Source organism: Ananas comosus, unplaced genomic scaffold (assembly GCF_001540865.1).
Source record: "Ananas comosus cultivar F153 unplaced genomic scaffold, ASM154086v1, whole genome shotgun sequence".
Lineage (NCBI taxonomy): Eukaryota > Viridiplantae > Streptophyta > Magnoliopsida > Poales > Bromeliaceae > Ananas > Ananas comosus.
In genome coordinates, this window is record NW_017893407.1 from 5,555 (window position 1) to 25,106 (window position 19,552).

At 39.4% G+C, this 19,552-nt stretch overlaps 3 protein-coding genes across 3 annotated transcripts; 2 read left to right on the top strand and 1 right to left on the bottom strand.

Annotated features, from left to right (window-relative positions):
• Positions 1–468: 468 nt before the first annotated feature.
• LOC109705950 (tRNA (guanine(10)-N2)-methyltransferase homolog) lies at positions 469–4,204 on the top strand. The gene is made up of 6 exons (XM_020226763.1): positions 469–803; positions 1,279–1,490; positions 1,958–2,275; positions 2,371–2,445; positions 2,974–3,048; positions 3,402–4,204. The coding sequence occupies exons 1-6, from the start codon at positions 545–547 to the stop codon at positions 3,948–3,950; spliced, it is 1,488 nt and encodes a 495-aa protein (XP_020082352.1). The 5' UTR covers positions 469–544; the 3' UTR covers positions 3,951–4,204.
• A 3,244-nt stretch (positions 4,205–7,448) lies between these two features.
• On the top strand, positions 7,449–11,276 carry LOC109705953 (UDP-glucuronate:xylan alpha-glucuronosyltransferase 1-like). Its single transcript, XM_020226765.1, has 4 exons — positions 7,449–7,572; positions 8,378–8,584; positions 8,740–9,377; positions 9,967–11,276. Exons 1-4 carry the CDS (start codon positions 7,514–7,516, stop codon positions 10,983–10,985), a joined length of 1,923 nt encoding a protein of 640 aa, XP_020082354.1. The 5' UTR covers positions 7,449–7,513; the 3' UTR covers positions 10,986–11,276.
• Positions 11,277–12,690: 1,414 nt separating this feature from the next.
• On the bottom strand, positions 12,691–14,136 carry LOC109705951 (probable pectinesterase/pectinesterase inhibitor 51). The gene is made up of 2 exons (XM_020226764.1): positions 13,600–14,136; positions 12,691–13,362 (listed from the first exon to the last, which is right to left on the bottom strand). Exons 1-2 carry the CDS (start codon positions 13,911–13,913, stop codon positions 12,921–12,923), a joined length of 756 nt encoding a protein of 251 aa, XP_020082353.1. The 5' UTR covers positions 13,914–14,136; the 3' UTR covers positions 12,691–12,920.
• Between the last annotated feature and the right edge of the window lie 5,416 nt (positions 14,137–19,552).

Consider the following 19,552-nt stretch of genomic DNA (forward strand, 5'->3'; position numbering starts at 1 on the left):
AAAGTTGGGTTTTTAAATTAATTCAAATTTTTATAGTTTAGGTAGGTATTTAAAAAGATTGTATATTATGGAATACATATATAAAGTATTTACGGTATAATTAATTTGGAAATATACTTAGAAACAACTCAAATTGACAAAAGAAATCAATTGAAAATAGACTCTGCTACTAATAGCCTAATTCAAAATCTAGATTCAGAATTTATTTTAAAATTTAAATTTAAATTATTTTTACAAAATTGTTACAAAACGAGGCTTAAAAGGTTTAAAACCTTAAAATAGCCCAAAATTTATATAAGGGCCCAAAGCCCAAAACTCAAAACCAAATCGCCAGGGCCCATGCTTCAAAATAAAAAAGCGAATCGGATCCTAATTGAATCGGGTTCAGATCAAATTCGACCCGGTTCACAAACGTCTCGTCCCTTCTCCGTTCGATCCCTCCTCCTCCTCCTCCTCCTCCGCTAGGGTTTTGCTAGGGTTTCTTCTTCCTCTCTCTCTCTCTCTCTCTCCACCGTCGCGGCGACGTTGAAGCTGGGAGAGATCGATGTGGTTCCTCTGCGTCTTCTACCACAGGCTCCTGGACTACAGGCGCCCGGAGGTGGAGGCGCTCGCGGAGCTCTTCGGCGCCTTCGGCGGCGGCGGCGGCAACGGCGGCGGCGAGGGTGGAGGAGGAGGTGGATGGGAAGCGAACCCTAGAAAATGGTCGCTGGAGTGGAAGCTCCCGGAGAACCACCACGTCGACTCCCCCTTCCACTTCGTCTCGCTCCCCTCAGAGGAGATCGCGCGGAATATCGCCAATCGGAGTGAGCTCCTCTCTCTCTCTCTCTCTCTCTCTCTCTCTCTCTCTAGTGATTTGTTACCAAATGGATTGTTAAATTTGTGATTGAAGTGAAATACACATCACAGTGCTTTATTGGCTGTATTAGTGATCAGATCAGTTATCAGAATCACCTCTCTATGTGAGATTTCACTCCTATTTGGGTGCTAATTTGAGAAAAATTAGTACTTTTTGAGCTTTAGCTTTTAATCTTCAACTTTATTTAATGGAAAGAGTTTTTCCTTATATTTAAGTATCAGCTATTAGTATATTGTTAACTGAATCATGTAGTATCTTGAAAGCCAAATGGGCGATGAATCGAACATTAATTGGAATAGTTTAGATGGTATTGCATTATTATAAACATTATATTGAGGCCTTTTTTTTTAAAATGTATTGTATTTTACGTGATCGAGCACACTTTCACATACTGATGCTTTTTAGCATTTATTTGATTGTAGGTATACTTGTTAAGGGAATATACGAACTTTGGGGGCAGGGGATTAACTATGAAGAACTGGAAAAGGCTGTAAGAGAATTTCCAGATGAAAGGAAGCTGCCATATCTGACACCAGAGAGCACATTCCGAATTGTCGTGGACAGCTTTGGCAAAGTGATTAGTTTCGAAGAACAAAACGAGCGGATTCAAGGACTTAGTTACATACCATTTCAGGTAATTAATTTTTTGCTTCTTTTTTTTCCCTTCTTCACTCTTTTGGTTATAACCATGCTTACATTACCAACTTCTAAGATATATTAGCTTTTCTAATGGCCAATCTTAATAAGTTATGTAATGCTGCATAATGAAAGTAGAAATTCACGTGGAATAACATCTAATGAAAACAAACTCGCCAAGTTTGAGAATGTATCTTTTGCGTGCGAAAGGCGATTCTCATCCCCTCCCCCCCCTTTTTGGCTCTCTCTATATAGTTCATATGGGCATGATAAAGTTCATCTTGCTAGAGATAAAATACTTACCAAGCTTATAGCTTTTCGATACCTATCGCTACACAAAATTTAACTTTCATCCGCTCCATGAAAAGAGTAGAATACTATATGCTCTCGCCTTGCCAGACTCTCTGAGAAATTATAGGATGATCAGGTTGTTGCTTTGCATAATCAGTGTCGTCCTTTTTCCAGGGGCGGGTCGATTTGAAGAACCCTGAACACAAGTTTTGGCTCATTGAAACCGATGATTATGGGGCGAACAACGGACTCCCCCCAGTTGTTCAGAGGACAGTATTTTTTGGTCGAGAGGTTGGGGCAGCTGATAGGAAGCTTTTGCCTACATATCAGCTTAAGAGCCGTAAATACTTGGGGCCCACGGCCATGGATGCGGAAATGGCCTTTCTCATGGCCAATCAAGGGTTAGCTCAAAAGGGAAAGCTCGTCTATGATCCTTTTGTTGGCACGGGGAGTATTCTCGTTGCTGCTGCACATTTTGGAGCGATGACGATGGTTTGTGCTTGCTTGGAGAATATTATTTTCTTGCCATTTTTTTTTAGTCATTTAATATTCTTCTCTTCATCGAGATTCTGATAGAGAAACTTCAGGGTGCAGATATTGACATAAGGGTTGTGCGCGATGGGCGTGGGCCCGATTGCAATGTTTGGAGCAATTTTAAGCAGGTAGTTCTTTGGCACATTTTTTAGCAATTTTAGAAAGTAATGTCTTGTTCTTTCTTTTTTATGTTAAATTTTCTTTTTGATTTTTGATTTAATTCCAACTCTCTTGCCAAGTGCCAATTTCACTGGATATATCACATATATGTAGGATGACACCTGTAGATGACTGTGGCAAAGATGTCGTTTAGAACACCTCCAAAATTTCTTTATCTCTTATTTTATTCAAAAATGTTTAATTAAATAAGATAACCATCCCTTCCTGATGATTATGCACTATATATAATGACTATGCTAATCAACCAAATGATGATCTTTGTCGGAGTTCTTTTCTCAATGTTACCATAAAGTATAAACAACACTATGTGATGAATGGTTCGTGGTAAATTAGCACCATTAATTCTTTTGATGCATCACTTCAGTAGTTAGCTTGTTACAGCCTTTTTTTTTGCTCTCTGAGACAGTTTATATATTGCATGCTTTCGTGGTTCTTGTTTTTAGCTGATTCCTCTACTAACTGTAATTTCTTTATAGTACAACTTGCCATCGCCAATATCTCTACTGAGGGCGGACAATAACCTGCCTCCTTGGCGTCCAGGATTAAAGGAGGTATTTTCATTTCTCTGTATGGTTCATTATGATAAATGCTGGTTCTTATGGTTGCAGATGTACTATTTTTGTAAGTTTTATAGTCAGGCTCTTGCTTTCCTTTTTTAATATTTGTTGCCAATTAAAATTGTCTTAGCTTGCTTAGATGTTGACCTATCTATTGCACCAAAGCATACTTGTAGATATATATTGATGCGACCAAAGATGTGTATGATGGCAATGATTAATGTGAGCGAAAACAAGAAGAAAATGAGAGAACCTTTCTTTTAGATTTCATTATTTTGTTCTTTATTGAAGTTAATGCATGTTGAACATTTCCTTTCTTCTTTTTTTTTTTTTTTTTCTTTTACTAGGTGTTTGACGCGATAATCTGCGACCCGCCCTATGGGGTCCGTGCAGGGGGTCGGAAATCTGGCGGTCGAAAGCTTCTTAAAGGTGCCGTGGGCCCCTACACAGTTCCGGAGGAGAAACGGTTCGACCACATACCGTCAACCGCTCCTTACAGCTTAGCGGAGTGCGTGCACGACCTTCTCGACCTCTCCGCGAGAATGCTAGTCATGGGGGGCCGGCTCGTCTTCTTCTACCCCGTGGTGAGGGAGGACGGCGTGACTAACAACACCCAGTTCCCGGAGCACCCGTGCTTCACACTTATCGCTTCTTGCGAGCAGATCCTTAGCTTTCGCTACAGCCGAATTTTGCTTACAATGGTTAAAACCGGTCTCTACACCGCGGAGATCGAAGAATCAGCAAAGAAGCAGCACTTGGAGTTCAAAGAGAACCATTTAAAATGGTTGGAGGACGGAAATTTACGCTCTGCGGTTTTTAGTCCCGCAGAGTCCCAAATGGCATCTCTCAAGCTCGAGAGAGACTCGAAGCCGAAATATAGAGGGAAGTATGTGTAGTGAAATGCTAATCTTTTTTGTTGTAGCATTCATATTTCAGGCCCCTTTCCCGAATTCTGTTGGAAATTTTGGTTTCGATTAGTTATCAACCAATTTCGCTAATTACGGAAAGTATGATTAGTTTAAGTTCGGTGGTGGGGTTAGTGGCGCATTTCGCTTGTAAACTGAATGAGGGAGCTAATGAGAAGGTTGTTTTGGGACCATCTTGGCATGACACTGATGTACTACTTAAACCCTAATGCTTTTTGGCAAAATTAAGATTGCGTGGATTGCTCGCGATTTTTTATACTTCTCTGAATTGCTATTGATTTAATGTTGTTCTTAAACTGTGAATGAAGCACAATGTTTGCATGCTGTGCATTAAACTAGAAGCTTGTGATCAGAAATTTTGTTTTTCCCTGCGTAATCCAGTTGTATGATTGTGTATCTATTGTATCCAATTTTTTTTTTTTCTTTTTTCAGTAAAATTAGGTGTGAATACTATTATCGAATGAAACTTGTTTTAATTCTTAATTTGAATTTTACTAAGAAAAAAAGGTGTATCTAATTTAAGAGTTTCTCCAAAATACGCACAAAAATCTTTACTATCTTAAACATTTTTTGTACCACTTAGTTAGGGACAAAAATTTCGTGGGCACCGTGCCCAAACAATTGAGTAATGTTTCATTAAATAACACTATATCTAACCGACATTACTGATCACGGCCTTACAAAACTTATTATAACTCAATATTGTATTTTATTTTTTTAAAAAAAGAAATGCTAAAATATCTTTCATTAGTCATCTCACTACACCACTAAAGACTCCCTCATTAAACAGCAACACTCCAATATCATGAGGATTTCAAGTTGGTAGGTCTAATTTGGCAATCACAAGGTGATTCATTCCAATCTCATGTGCTACACTTCACCTAATTTTGTTGTTGTTTCATTTTATTTTATCTTTTTATGTCACTCCTCTCCCTTAATTGGTAGCATGTAAATCTCAATGTACAATTACTTTATTATGAAATTGAGATCATTGTCATTACCATACTCTTTATCTTAATGCTTTTTTTTTAAAAAAAAATTCTTTTTTAATAGCATTAATGTTTTCTAGTTTACAAATTATCATTAATTATTTTTTTGACTAAATTACAAAAATCTCGCAATCAATATCAGCTTTTTCACTTTTTTTTTGTCATTCAAAAATCTACACTTTACCCGCTTAAAAAATAAAAAATATTCACAGGGGGTTACGTTGTGACAAAATAATTAAATTGCCCCTCATTTTCTTAGGGGTGGTGGGCGTGGACAGAGGGTGGGCGAGGGCGAGGGTGAAGCAGCGGAGGAGGATGAGGACGTGTGTGTCGGCATAGACAGAGTGGGGGGCGAGAACGAGGCGGCACAGCCGAGGATATGGAAGGAGAAGGGTTTCAGAAATATTTTAGGTATAAAAAATAGAATATAAACGAAACCCTAACGGAACACTGACGGCGGGGGTCAAAGTGAATATATTTTAATTTTTAAGAGAGCAAAGTGTAGGTTTTTAAATGACAGGAAAAAAAATAAAAAAATAGGTATTGACGGGTTTTTATTTGTAATTTAGCTTTTTTTTTTTTCTTATTTTGTAAGTAGGTTACAATATGCAACTTTGCATGGAAGGAGTCAAGAGTTTGGTTTGCCATATTTGGTCCTTGATGATTAATTCCAAGAGAGTTATTGGGATGATTAAATTGGAAAAGTAATTGGATCTATTTCTTTCACACATTTTTAAGAGCAAGTCCTTCCTACTCATGAATGTTTTTCTTTTTCATATACTATTATTATTCAAGTCCTTCCTACTCATGAATGTTTTTCTTTTTCATATACTATTATTATTCGAATTTGAGACCCATTAAGCTAAAAAGTGGTAAAATTTTTGTATGAAAAGATCATATTTGTTATGAGAGAGAGAGAGAGAGAGAGAGAGAGAGAGAGAGAAAAGTTGGGTGAAGAAGTATGTTGAGAACTAGGACATGATGTGAAATTTAACCCTATCTTATTCCCTCTCTCCCAAATGAGATGTGAAATCTCTTCTTGCTTATTTACTACTAAACTTTGGTAGTTTCAATACTTTAGGTTGTACTTCAATTTCTTGATGAAAGGAAGGTTTTCATTGTACTTTGTCTTGTTCTAACCTCACAAAATAGTCCCTTTCTAGGTCCAACCATTTATTTTTTTTTTTCTGTTCCCTTCCAATAGATATTCAATCAATTTGAAAACAAAAAATCAAAGATTTAAGTACCCATCGGCATGGATCATATCCATAATACCGTATCGTGCCAATAAAATATCAGCACGATACAACCTCCATGCCGATGGCAATAGCTCATGCCCTCTATTCTTTAAATTAGTAAGTAATTTTCTTAATAAAGTTCAAAAAATTTGATAAAGATATATAATAAATAGGTAGAATATTTTATTGCTGAAGAAAATAAATATTTCATCACACATGTACTGTTGTGGTTGGCACGCGTCGATATGATTCGGTATGGACTGTGCCGTATTCTGCCAGTAAATTTTCAGCATGACTCCATATCACGGCACTTAAATCCTTAAAAAAAAAATTGATATCTTCTTGTATAATTTCTTTTTAAACTAGCCTTTTTTTAAAAAAAAATTTTGTTGCCCCTTATCTCCACCCTTAATCTTAAACAATAAGACACTTTATAAGATAACTCTCCCTCACCTCACTCATTTTTTAGCCAAATGTGCTTTGCTTGGGAGCAAAGAGATGGTTTGATGTAGGGCCCAAATTTTTGTGGTAGTTGGATTTGGTGACTACAAAAGGGATGAGGCATTGAGGTAGGCTACCTACATGCCAACAAATTCCTTTTTTTTTTTGTTCAAAATAGTAATTTTAACAAAAACAACACCTCTTAGTTTTAACATAAATACCATCTATTCAAAAAAAGCAAAAAAGAGAAAACAAAAATAGATAAATTGATGTCCAAACTTATTGTTATGTACAATGGTCATGGATGGTCAAAATATTTGGCATGTATATTACTATCCTATCTTATTTGAAATTTTCATAGGAAGAGTCTATTTCACCCTTCTATCACTAACAAGAGAAAAGTTAAAAGGGACAATAGATTAAGTACAACAAACAACAACAATGAAGAGAGTGTAGCAGTGTCACTGTTGCAAAACTAAGAAACTGGAAAAGTTGGTCTTTTTGAGTTTTTGAGTTCTCTTACATTTTTTTTGTTTCTGTAGCTTATTTTGGAGCTTATTTTTTGTATCTTGTTCTTCTTTTTCACCCCTTTGTTTTGATCATCACACTTTAAAAAGTTGCTTCATCCCCTTGTCATTTTGGTTTTGCTCCTTGTCCACTGCAGAAGCAATTCTCTAACTATTAATTTGGTCCTCATATTTCATCATTCATGTTCTATCTAATCTCACTGCGTTGAAGTGATCCATTTAAGAGACCTTTTCTCCGATGCTCTCGTGATCTCGTGTAAATATTTTCGAGTCTCTTGAGTTCTTAATCTGTTAGGAGAAATAGGAAATGAGGGTGTAAATCGCCGAAGCCGATCGCGATGAGGGGCCTCGCAGGCATTGCTTCAGTCCATGCAGAAACCAGGCACCGGTTGGCGCCGTAAGTTTCATCACATTATGCTTCTCTTTTCTCTCTTTTTTTCTTTTCTTTTGCATCTTTCTGGGCAAAGTATCAGTATTGTTGCTGCAAACCATATCACCTGCAACTTTTTTATCTGATTCTTCCAGTTTTTATTAATCCATGTTATAAACTAGTTAGTTATTTCATGTTTTTATTCGATTATATTACTGTGTGGTATATTGTATTTGATCTATTTCGTAGAATCACCATTTATGCTCTTGATTCTTTTTTTTTCTTTTTGCTGCGAAATCTTCTGTTATTTATCGATAAGTTGCGCGTTTCTTCATTTTTTTGTTTTTGGAGGAGTTTAAAGAAAATTTGTGGGAGAACTTCTGTTAGAAGCGACATTTTTGATGCATTATCTTTCGGTTTCAATCAGAGCATCATTTGCCGCTTTTAGTGAATCCCAAAAGAAAAACCTTTTAAACATGCGGCGGCATGAAACATAATCTACAAATGCGAACAAAAAAAACGATTCGCGTAACACACTCAATATGCGGAAAACCGTAAATAATCCTTTAGAAGACCATTGATAGAGAACTACACTTCTTATCATAACTGAATCTCAGAATTACTAATACATAAATCAATTTAGAAGCACAAGTGTTTCAGAATATTGGGAAGGTTCGTTTGGTTATCGCAAATTCCCAATTCTACACAAGCTTTACAACTAGTCGAACATACATAATTTTCGCAAATACATTTACATGAATACATTTCCTCTTCCCAATTCCTTGCTGTGTTACGGACCGATATAGCTAAGTTGGCTTCTTTCCAATTTCAGCACCAATTCGAGCAAAAGGAGGTTCCAAAGAAGCAGCTATCTCAAAGACGGCAGCAAGCCATTCATCAAACTGCTGCTCGAGAGCTCGGGTTGCAAAGTACGGTTTCTGAGATTTGTTCTCGTCGTTCTCACATGTGGCTTCTTCCTCATGCTCATGCACTCTCCGACGGTTCATTATAAGGAGCATTTCATGTACACTAGTTCACGGTACTTGCCTCAACATCGCCGCTAGATAGTCTCTTCTTCTCTGATATTTTCTCGTAGCTGTTTCATGTACACTAGTTCATAGTACAGACTGACAAATCTTTCTCAAAGATGTTGAATAACTTTTTTGAATTCGAATGCTCTGAGCACAGATCCAGGTTTGTAACTGTCGGCTGGATGTGGAACCCGGAGAAACCAGACACAGGCTACAAATCGAACTTGATCATCGATTGGTCGCAGATATCGAAAGCAATTGGAAAACTCAATAGCCAAAAAGTAGACCTTAAAACTGGTTTGCTGAACTTCAACAAAGAAGAGATTAATACATGGCAGAGTATTCTACCTCACACTGATGTTTCCGTAGTTCATCTCGATCACGTCCAAAAGAATGTAACTTGGGAGGATCTCTATCCCGAATGGATCGACGAGGAAGAAGAATCCGAAGTGCCCTCTTGCCCTAATTTTCCCAACCCGAAGCTTTCCAAAAAGGCCCATTTTGACATCGTGGCAGTTAAGCTTCCTTGTAGGAGTTCAAAAGGCTGGTCGAGAGATGTTGCTCAGTTGCATCTGCAGCTCGCAGCAGCTAGAATCGCAGTGGAGTCTACGAATTTTCAAAAGCCAGTGTTTGTGCTTGTAGTAAGCAGATGTCTCCCTATTCCTAATCTCTTCAAGTGTAAATACCTTGCGTTTCGTGAAGGAGATGTATGGGTGTACAAGCCAGAGCTGAGAGAGCTCAGGGAGAAGCTACAGCTCCCTGTCGGGTCTTGCAAACTAGCACTTCCATTCAAAGCAAAAGGTCAGCTTGGTTCTCTTCTTTAGTAAAATCGCAGGAAGGAATTTCGCGCACATACCCTTGGGAATGTGCAAAGTTGCGCAGATATCCCAGTAAAGTTGGTGTTATCATGTGTAAACCTGAAAACCTTGCTTATTTGTGACCTCGTCCCTGTATGGCATCAATGCAAATGCGGTTTTCTCTATGCACCTTCAAAGGGGCATGAATGCAAATAACTTGTGGTTTTGGGGCGCACATGCTGATACCAACTTCGCAGGGATATTTGTGCAATTTCACCTATTTGCAAGGGGGTATATGTTGGAAAAAGTCCTTCCAAGAAACCCCATACAAATATCGTATAGCTTCAATTTTGACCTCCGAAATATTAAAACCTATATATTACCCCTTAAAATACAGAATTCATCACTTTGCCCCTGAAAAATCCATCACTTTGATCGCAAGTTTAATAGGGGTGCAATGTAGGTTTTAAAAATTGACAGGGACAATGTGAAGATCACAATATTTATGGGGTTTGATTATATATATGTATATGCTTATTTCTCCCCCCAGTTCAGGAAAGTTCTACTTACCGCTATTAAAAAAACAAATGCAGAACACCCATACTTACCTTCATCTCACCGAGTAGCTTACGCGACCATACTTCACTCTGAGAGCGTATACGTCTGCGGCGCAATAACTGTGGCTCAAAGCATCCGACAAGCAGGATCCACAATAGACCTAATAATCCTCGTCGATGAAAATATTAATAATCATCACCGAAGTGGCCTCAAAGCGGCGGGTTGGAAAATAAGAACTATTAAAAGGATACGGAACCCTAAAGCAGAACCCGAATCATATAACGAGTGGAACTATAGCAAATTCTGGCTCTGGCGTCTTACCGATTATGATAAAATCATATTCATCGATGCCGACCTTTTAATCCTTCGAAACATCGATGTTTTGTTTTCAATGCCCGAGATCAGCGCAATTGGCAACAATGGAACTCTTTTCAACTCTGGTGTGATGGTAATTGAGCCTTCAAATTGCACATTTCAATTGTTAATGGATCATATAGGTGATATTGAGTCGTATAATGGTGGTGACCAAGGTTATCTAAATGAGATATTCACTTGGTGGCATAGAATTCCTTCACACATGAATTTTCTGAAGCATTTTTGGGAAGGAGATGTGGAGGAGACTAAGGCATTGAAGACTTACTTATTTGGGGCCGACCCGCCGACTTTACATGTGCTCCACTACTTGGGACTAAAACCGTGGTTGTGCTTTAGGGATTACGACTGCAATTGGAATGTGGATAATTTGCAGGAGTTTGCGAGTGATGTGGCGCATGCCAGGTGGTGGAAGGTGCACGACAGAATGACTACATACTTGCAGAGCTTCTGTCTTCTGAGTGAGAAGCAGAAGGGCCAATTGGAGTGGGATAGAATACAGGCAAGGAAGGCGAATTATAGTGATGGCCACTGGAAAAGGACGATTACCGATCCGCGACGAAATATCTGCAATGAGGAGATCTGTAACGGGAAGAAAAAGGAAAAGCTTTCAGACGATCGAAATCGGTTAGACCATGGATTTAATGCATCCAGTTCCACTAAGATAATTTCAAAGCTGTAATTTTTCTTGGTTTCAGTCCCATTCCTTGATACAGATTCTTGTTTCTGAAGAAGAATAGTGCTTTAGGCTTCCAATATATACACAGATGCTGAGTGTAAATTGAACATTTTAGGACCCTATACTGATGCCATTGTCTAATGCATCTCTTGTTTATAGAATTTTTTGTGTGAAAATAAAGCATCTGTTATCATATTGTTTAAGAACACCTAGTTGTACTTTTCTTCAGAAACAAGCTGTCTTTACAAAACTGGAATGTGTTCATTATTGAACTTCTAAATATTTAATACCAAATTCATGTACATTACATAAGTTGGACCACTAGATATCATAACTAGAACTAGAACAAATATGAACTGCTTTTCTTAGACCTGCATTGGTTCTATTTGAGGGGGAAAAAACACTGAATTGGGGCTATTTTGGCCCTTGATACTAAAGCTTCTACAGAAGTATTGTCTGAATAGAACTACTTAAAGAAGCATCGACAACTTTTCCGTCAAAAACCCCAAGGATTTCCTACTGCAGTAGAAGCAAAAGCTTCAAACTTAAGCTCCTACAATGGGGCACCAAAAGCACAATTCAGCTTGAGCAGAAGCAAAAGATCCAAACTTTTTCTTTGCAAAAGCCTAAATGCCGCCTTTTGGAGTGAGCGATGCCACTTAGGAGACAAAAAGTTTTTAAATGAGAAAATATTTGCATTACCTGCGTCTAAGTAATGTAATTCATGCACATTAACATATGCCGAAAGAATGCAATTTGTCCCTTAAATCCAAGTAAAATCAATTGAATACTATTAGAAAACATAAAAAAGGATTGGAATCCTTGCTAACATGAGACCTCAGCCACTTCTTTTGGAATTAAAAGAATTAGTCATAGTAACTCAAATAATTAATTTGCTTTAGCTTGAAGTATCATCTACAATAGCTTAAAGCTCAAACTTAATATTGCTGTGTCTATGTCCAGTAAGGAAACATTGCTTTCTTATATCCTTTTCAAGGGCCAATTTCAGTAACACTACTTTATAAGAGCTCTCTCTCTCTCTCCACCCAAACCCATGTTACATATTTTTGTTCAAGAATACAGATATATGAATCTAAATCAGGATAGAAGTTAAAACACAAAAATACCTAGAGATGTTTATCTAAAACAAATATAAATCCAGATTACATTTTCAATATAACTTTGTCCAAGCAAACTTGGAGAAGAAACTTAAATTTGCTGCACAATATCCTATTCAGTGTTGCTTTATATTACAACTTGATCAAGTAACTTATAGCCAATCATGCTACCATAAAGTTATTAAAAATGGTTCATTTATAGCCGTCAAGATTCACGATACAGGTTAGATGCAAAATTGGACTTGTAGATGACAAAAATAAGGAGATATGGGACTTGCAAACTCGGTAAAAAAGAAATAAAAAAGCAAACATAAGAATTGAACCTAAAAGAATGGAACTATAAGCTAAAATCTATGTAATGAAAGAAATACAAGGAAATTAAAAAAAAAGAGTAGAAAATGGGAAGGTAAATGAAGGATCTGGGACTGTCGCACCAAATCTAGGCATGGTGACTTAGATGAATTTCTTACTTGCAAAGCTTGCGCATGCTTCCAGAGTACCATTTCCGTGCAACCATCTATGTTGGCGAGAACAACTCAGCATTTCATCCAAGAGACCTAAAAAATGATGCATATCCATCAATCCATGAATTATCTCAATTCCCTGTATATTGCTTTCACCTCATTATAATTCCTGAAAGTCCAATAAAACATTTCCAGCAACATCTCCCATTCATCTGCCACCAACACCCACACCAGAAACATCACAAATCGGTGTCCTTTTAGCTGCATGATTAGTAAATTATCCACTCGAATTCCCTAAGGAAATTCTTCAAAAACTCTGGGCATCAATGAAACATTATGGTAACTATAATCAAAACTCAACAGGCAACCCACTCATCCCCTTGAATAAAATTCTCCGGAGAGTAAACACCCAAATGCTCCTCTTCTATTTGGCTGCTCCACTCCACTCTCGCACTAGCATTCGCCCCAGGTCCCAAACTCCCGTACTCCCCATAGAATAGCGTTTTCAGCGCAAAATCACCCCGCCACGGCAGCCACCCCTCAGGTCGCACTACCTCCCCAAAGTAACACCTCACAAACACCGTCCGCGAGTACTCCTTCCACGGCCTCCCCAGATACACTCTGTGCACCCGCGGCTTCTTCCTGTACAATTCCAAGTACTCTGCGCTCCCAGTAACTGTGCAATTGTAGAACACAAAGCCTGTGGGCTGCGACGGGTCGGTCCGCCCGTGCGCCGTCACGGCATTGCGCTCCCCCTTCTCTGGGTTCTCTAGACGTGGCACCACCTCGATGAGACAACTGTCCATAGTCACAGGTTCAACATTTTAAAGGAATTCGAAATAGTTCAGTTAGTAATAATAATATCTAAACTCCATTTTGGCTATAAATAACCTAGAAATTTCATAGTGTCTTGATGATTTTCTTGCAAACATTCTCAGCCTAGTGAATTATACTAGATTAGCCATCCAATCCAATATTCATGAGCTATTTGCAAATTCGTTAAATGAATCAGAAATTTTTACAACAATAGCCGACCTATCGAACACCGCAGCGGCATTTCCGAAGATGAAGTCAACGGTGCCGGAGATGCGGCAGTGGCTGTACAGCTGACGGAGGGAGCGGGCGTAGAGCGTGTCCTGGTGCCCGCGGAACTCGACGTGTTCGAGGACCGACATATCGCTGTCGGACCGGAATGCGACGGCCTGGTGCGCCCCGGGGCCGGCGGCGTTCTCGAAGGTCAGCCCCCGCGCCCGGAACCCGTCGGCGAGGACGGCGACGGTGGCGGTGTCGTAGGTGGTGAGGCCCGGCATCTGGGCGTGGCGGGCGCCGGTGACGACGGTGGCGCCCATGCCGTCGCCGGCGAAGACGAGGTTCGTCTTCTCGAAGGGGACTAGAACGTTCTCCTCGTAGATCCCGGCCTTGATGTGGATCACGAAGCGGCCGGATCCGCTATCGGGGGCGGCGGAGGCGGCGTCCTGGATGGATCGGAAGTCGCAGCGCCCGGATCTGCACACGGTGGCGTCGGGAACGGGGAGCGGGGTCGGGAACAGCGGGGACCGGGGCAGGGTTAGGGTTNCGTATATAAAAAGATAATAAATTTTTATAATAACGGCAATTCAGTAGAGTTTAATTTAGCCTCTATTTTAAAATGATATCAATTTCTATTATTTTTATCGATAAAAACAGGGATGGAGAGGAACTAACTTCACCACGACACCACCCAGGTGGTAAATGATGATCTGTTCTGGCCTTTTGCTGTTTTGTCTGCTAACCCAGGGTGCGCCTGTTAATGTGCATGCGTTTTTTTGATGGGGTTGTTGATGGGTTAGTAGAATGATGACATCGTATCTCAAGCCGAACGCACAAAAATTTTCGCGCCACCGTAGACACGACAGTTTAGCAAAAGCTATGACTTTGAAGATTTAGCTGCTAGATGAGGCAATATGAACTATATTTTATAACTTCATAAATTTTTATTTAAAATATTAAAAAGCCATAATAAATGGTTAGTAGAACAATAGCATCTTGTTTCAGACCGAAAACACGAAAATGTTCGCGTCGTTGTAGGCACAATAGTTCAGTAAAAGCTATGATTCTTAATACTTAGGTGCTAGACAAGATAATCAGAACTAGATTTTATAACTTTGATAAATCTTTTATTTAAAATATTAAAAAGTTATAATAAATAGATCTCTAATTTTTATTTTTAGAGTATTTTTTACTACTACACCATAATTTTAAAATCTATTTTCTGTGGCTAGAACGAAATATATCATTTTTTATTAAAAGATAGTTTTAAAAGGCACTAAATTTATAAAAATGTAACCATTTAAACATTTATCGAGTGTTGCTAATAATTTTAATAATTAAAACCCGATGAAGCTAGTGATCCATTTATTATATCTTATTAATGCTTTAAATAAATGATCTATGAAGTTTATAAGACTTAGTTTGTATTGCCTCGACTAGCGGCTAAGCTTTCAGGGTAGTAGCTTTTGCTGAGCTATTGTGCCTTCGCTGGTATTTTTATGAGAATTTTTACTGTTTTTATATAGTTTTCTAATAAAAGAAGAAATATCTTGTTCATTTTACTATGCGCCATTAGGGAGGTTTTTATAAAGACTCCAAAATTTTTATATTTTATATTTTAACATTTGTATGTCCTGTAACAAATACCCGGTTAAACCTAACCCGGGTTATTCCGGGTTATAAATAAAAGTTACGAATCGGGTCAATTTCCGGGTAATTCTCAACCGGAAATATTTAACGGGTAGTTAAAAAAAGAAAAAAAAAAAAAAAAGAATATATTTGAAATAAAAATTAGACTAAAATACTATTAATAGCACTAAGCTATTGGTACTATTAGTTTTTTAATCCTTTGATTGAGAAATGTGCGGTTAAGATGATATGGGCTTCCTAGGGTTGAGTGGGTGGTTGATTGAATAGTATAATCTAACGGATAAAAATAATCAAAGGGTTAAATTTAACAGTGGAAAACTCGATAACACAAGTTTTTGGTGCTATCGATAGTATCCCAGCCGGACTCCTTAAAACAAAAAAAGTATAGAGATAAATAAGATACTTCAGAAGTTTTGAGGGGTATCCCTTTATTACAAATAGTCACAGACTGTTCAGACTAATTCGAAATTTAAGTTCAATGCATGATAACTTCATATATATATATAGAGAGAGAGAGAGAGAGAGAGAGAGAGAGAGAGAGAGAGAGAGAGAGAGAGAGAGAGAGAGAGAGAGAGAGAGAGAGAGAGAGAGAGAGAGAGAGAGAGAGAGAGAGAGAGAGAGAGAGAGAGAGAGAGAGAGAGAGAGAGAGAGAGAGAGAGAGAGAGAGAGAGAGAGAGAGAGAGAGAGAGAGAGAGAGAGAGAGAGAGAGAGAGAGAGAGAGAGAGAGAGAGAGAGAGAGAGAGAGAGAGAGAGAGAGAGAGAGAGAGAGAGAGAGAGAGAGAGAGAGAGAGAGAGAGAGAGAGAGAGAGAGAGAGAGAGAGAGAGAGAGAGAGAGAGAGAGAGAGAGAGAGAGAGAGAGAGAGAGAGAGAGAGAGAGAGAGAGAGAGAGAGAGAGAGAGAGAGAGAGAGAGAGAGAGAGAGAGAGAGAGAGAGAGAGAGAGAGAGAGAGAGAGAGAGAGAGAGAGAGAGAGAGAGAGAGAGAGAGAGAGAGAGAGAGAGAGAGAGAGAGAGAGAGAGAGAGAGAGAGAGAGAGAGAGAGAGAGAGAGAGAGAGAGAGAGAGAGAGAGAGAGAGAGAGAGAGAGAGAGAGAGAGAGAGAGAGAGAGAGAGAGAGAGAGAGAGAGAGAGAGAGAGAGAGAGAGAGAGAGAGAGAGAGAGAGAGAGAGAGAGAGAGAGAGAGAGAGAGAGAGAGAGAGAGAGAGAGAGAGAGAGAGAGAGAGAGAGAGAGAGAGAGAGAGAGAGAGAGAGAGAGAGAGAGAGAGAGAGAGAGAGAGAGAGAGAGAGAGAGAGAGAGAGAGAGAGAGAGAGAGAGAGAGAGAGAGAGAGAGAGAGAGAGAGAGAGAGAGAGAGAGAGAGAGAGAGAGAGAGAGAGAGAGAGAGAGAGAGAGAGAGAGAGAGAGAGAGAGAGAGAGAGAGAGAGAGAGAGAGAGAGAGAGAGAGAGAGAGAGAGAGAGAGAGAGAGAGAGAGAGAGAGAGAGAGAGAGAGAGAGAGAGAGAGAGAGAGAGAGAGAGAGAGAGAGAGAGAGAGAGAGAGAGAGAGAGAGAGAGAGAGAGAGAGAGAGAGAGAGAGAGAGAGAGAGAGAGAGAGAGAGAGAGAGAGAGAGAGAGAGAGAGAGAGAGAGAGAGAGAGAGAGAGAGAGAGAGAGAGAGAGAGAGAGAGAGAGAGAGAGAGAGAGAGAGAGAGAGAGAGAGAGAGAGAGAGAGAGAGAGAGAGAGAGAGAGAGAGAGAGAGAGAGAGAGAGAGAGAGAGAGAGAGAGAGAGAGAGAGAGAGAGAGAGAGAGAGAGAGAGAGAGAGAGAGAGAGAGAGAGAGAGAGAGAGAGAGAGAGAGAGAGAGAGAGAGAGAGAGAGAGAGAGAGAGAGAGAGAGAGAGAGAGAGAGAGAGAGAGAGAGAGAGAGAGAGAGAGAGAGAGAGAGAGAGAGAGAGAGAGAGAGAGAGAGAGAGAGAGAGAGAGAGAGAGAGAGAGAGAGAGAGAGAGAGAGAGAGAGAGAGAGAGAGAGAGAGAGAGAGAGAGAGAGAGAGAGAGAGAGAGAGAGAGAGAGAGAGAGAGAGAGAGAGAGAGAGAGAGAGAGAGAGAGAGAGAGAGAGAGAGAGAGAGAGAGAGAGAGAGAGAGAGAGAGANATAGTTTGAAACAAATTCAATTTAAAAAAAATTAATACGCCAAAAAAATTCAATCTTAAAAGGTAAAAAAAAATTTTGGTAAAGATCCGCCGGAGCGGGTAGCCTTAACCGTGCGTGTGAACAGGTAGAGCACGAATGCTCGGTTCCCGTCCCTGTCAGGGGAGATGCCAACCGTCTCTCCTTTCTACGAACACAAAAGACAAGGCAACAAAGAGAATTTATCAATCATTGTGTTTACACGTTGATATCCGATGTGGGACTAATTTTGCCATCAAATTAAATACCCTCGTCGGGTCTGGCTAGGGATGTAAAACAGGCCGGGTAGCACAGGGGCCGCCCGGCCTGGCACGGTCTCGGACTGGGCTACAGCACAGCACGGGTACTGTAACATCCGTGCCGGTACAGCCCGGCCGCGAAGCTCCTCTGTGGCCCAGCAATTTTGTTAGTACGGCAATCAATAGTACCCAGAGCGCGCTTGGTGATGTTAAGTTTTTTATTTCGCCGAGACCACTATTATTCGAAACTGCACATTTCTTTATCCAATGATCCAAAATCTAATAGTACAAAGCGCTTTATACTATTAATAGCCTAGACTTCGTTTTGAATTACAGGAAGATTGCATTACATGTGGTAAAAAAATTTATTTGTTTCCGTACATAATATTGCATTCCGTATATTGCGATAAGTCGGTTACGATATATTTTTTGTGATTCCACCGAAAAACGTAGAAATATATTCCTAAATGCTTTTATCCCAACTTTATTTTATGCGTCGGATAGATCTCAATACGAAACTAAGTGCTAATATACTGTTAATAGTACCAAGCGTTTTGTGCTATTAGGTTTTCGGACCCTAGATGGAGAGATATACGGTTTGGATGATAGTAATTTTCTAAGATTTAGTGGGTAGTTAATTGAATAGTATGATCTAACAAATAAAAATGATTAAAATGATAAATCTAACGGCGGAAAATTTAATAATAGAACCAAATGCTCGGTGCTATCATCAATAGTATAGTAACCGGCTCTACAAATTGTATAATATTTTGCATAAAAATTTACAAAAAATTTATATTTTCACAAAACTTGATCACCTTATATGATGTTACAGACTAAACTTTTTTAAAACTGATCAAAATACTCCTACTGTCTCTCCTCGCCCTCCTCCACCGTCTACGCGTCGCTGCCGCGCTCGACCCCATTCCTCACTCACATCTCCGCTACCGCCGACGGCAGCGGCGCGAGCTCTAACATGACACGGGATGTGAAGGTGAGGGTGTGGGTAGCTGCACAGTTCGAGACGACGGGACGTGGTGGGGTGCCGGAGCGAGAGGAGGTGAGTAGGCTGGGCATGCTGTTTCGGGCCGTCTACGTTACTTTAGACCAGGCCGGTCTTTTTTAGGCTGGACCATCTAGAAATTTTCGGGCCGGCCATGTTTACTTTGGTCTAGGCCGGCCAGGTCGTGAACCGAACATTGCGTGGTTCGGGAACGGTCAGAATGATGTGGGCCCTCTAGGGTTGAGTGAGTGGTTGGTTGAATAATATAATCCAACGGATAAAAATAATCAAAGGATTAAATTTAATGGTGGAAAACTCGATAGCACCAAATCTTTGGTGCTATCGGATAGTATCCCAACCAAACTCTATTTATATATATATATATATATATATATATATAGAGAGAGAGAGAGAGAGAGAGTCCAGCTGCTATGCTATCGATAGCACTAAACACTTGGTGCTACCAAGTTTTCTGCCGTTAAATTAACCCCTATAATTATTTTTACCCGTTAGATTATACTATTCAATCAACTACCCACTCAACTCTAGGGAACCCACATCATTCTAACTGCATATTTCTTAATCCAAAAACTAAAAAACTAATAGTATTAATAACTTTGTGCTATTGATAGTATTCCAATCTAATTATATATATATAAAAGAGACAGAGACATATGTGGTTGTTGGTACAAAGGACAAAAGAGCAGAGGGAATGTTTTATGGCCCAAGGTCCCAACTAAATAATAATATTATTATTAATAGTGTTATTAATTCAACCCCCAACAAGACAAAGAAGCTTCTTCCACAAACACTATTCTATGGACAATGAGTTAAAACTTTTTAATCTTAAACTCTCCAGAGTCAATTTAATTTTTTAAGTCTTTCTGGATGTTAACTCGACCATATATAT

Excerpts from the sequence above, each read along its gene's own strand:
- LOC109705950 (XM_020226763.1), top strand. The coding sequence starts at position 545 with ATGTGGTTCCTCTGCGTCTTCTACCACAGGCTCCTGGACTACAGGCGC. Across the intron at positions 804-1,278 it reads GCGGAATATCGCCAATCGGA|GTATACTTGTTAAGGGAATA; the intron begins GTGAGCTCCTCT and ends ATTTGATTGTAG. Across the intron at positions 2,276-2,370 it reads ATTTTGGAGCGATGACGATG|GGTGCAGATATTGACATAAG; the intron begins GTTTGTGCTTGC and ends GAGAAACTTCAG.
- LOC109705953 (XM_020226765.1), top strand. The coding sequence starts at position 7,514 with ATGAGGGGCCTCGCAGGCATTGCTTCAGTCCATGCAGAAACCAGGCAC. Across the intron at positions 7,573-8,377 it reads ACCAGGCACCGGTTGGCGCC|CACCAATTCGAGCAAAAGGA; the intron begins GTAAGTTTCATC and ends TTCCAATTTCAG. Across the intron at positions 8,585-8,739 it reads TTCATGTACACTAGTTCACG|GTTTGTAACTGTCGGCTGGA; the intron begins GTACTTGCCTCA and ends GCACAGATCCAG.
- LOC109705951 (XM_020226764.1), bottom strand. The coding sequence starts at position 13,913 with ATGGGCGCCACCGTCGTCACCGGCGCCCGCCACGCCCAGATGCCGGGC. Across the intron at positions 13,363-13,599 it reads GCCGCTGCGGTGTTCGATAG|TTGTCTCATCGAGGTGGTGC; the intron begins GTCGGCTATTGT and ends GACTATGGACAG.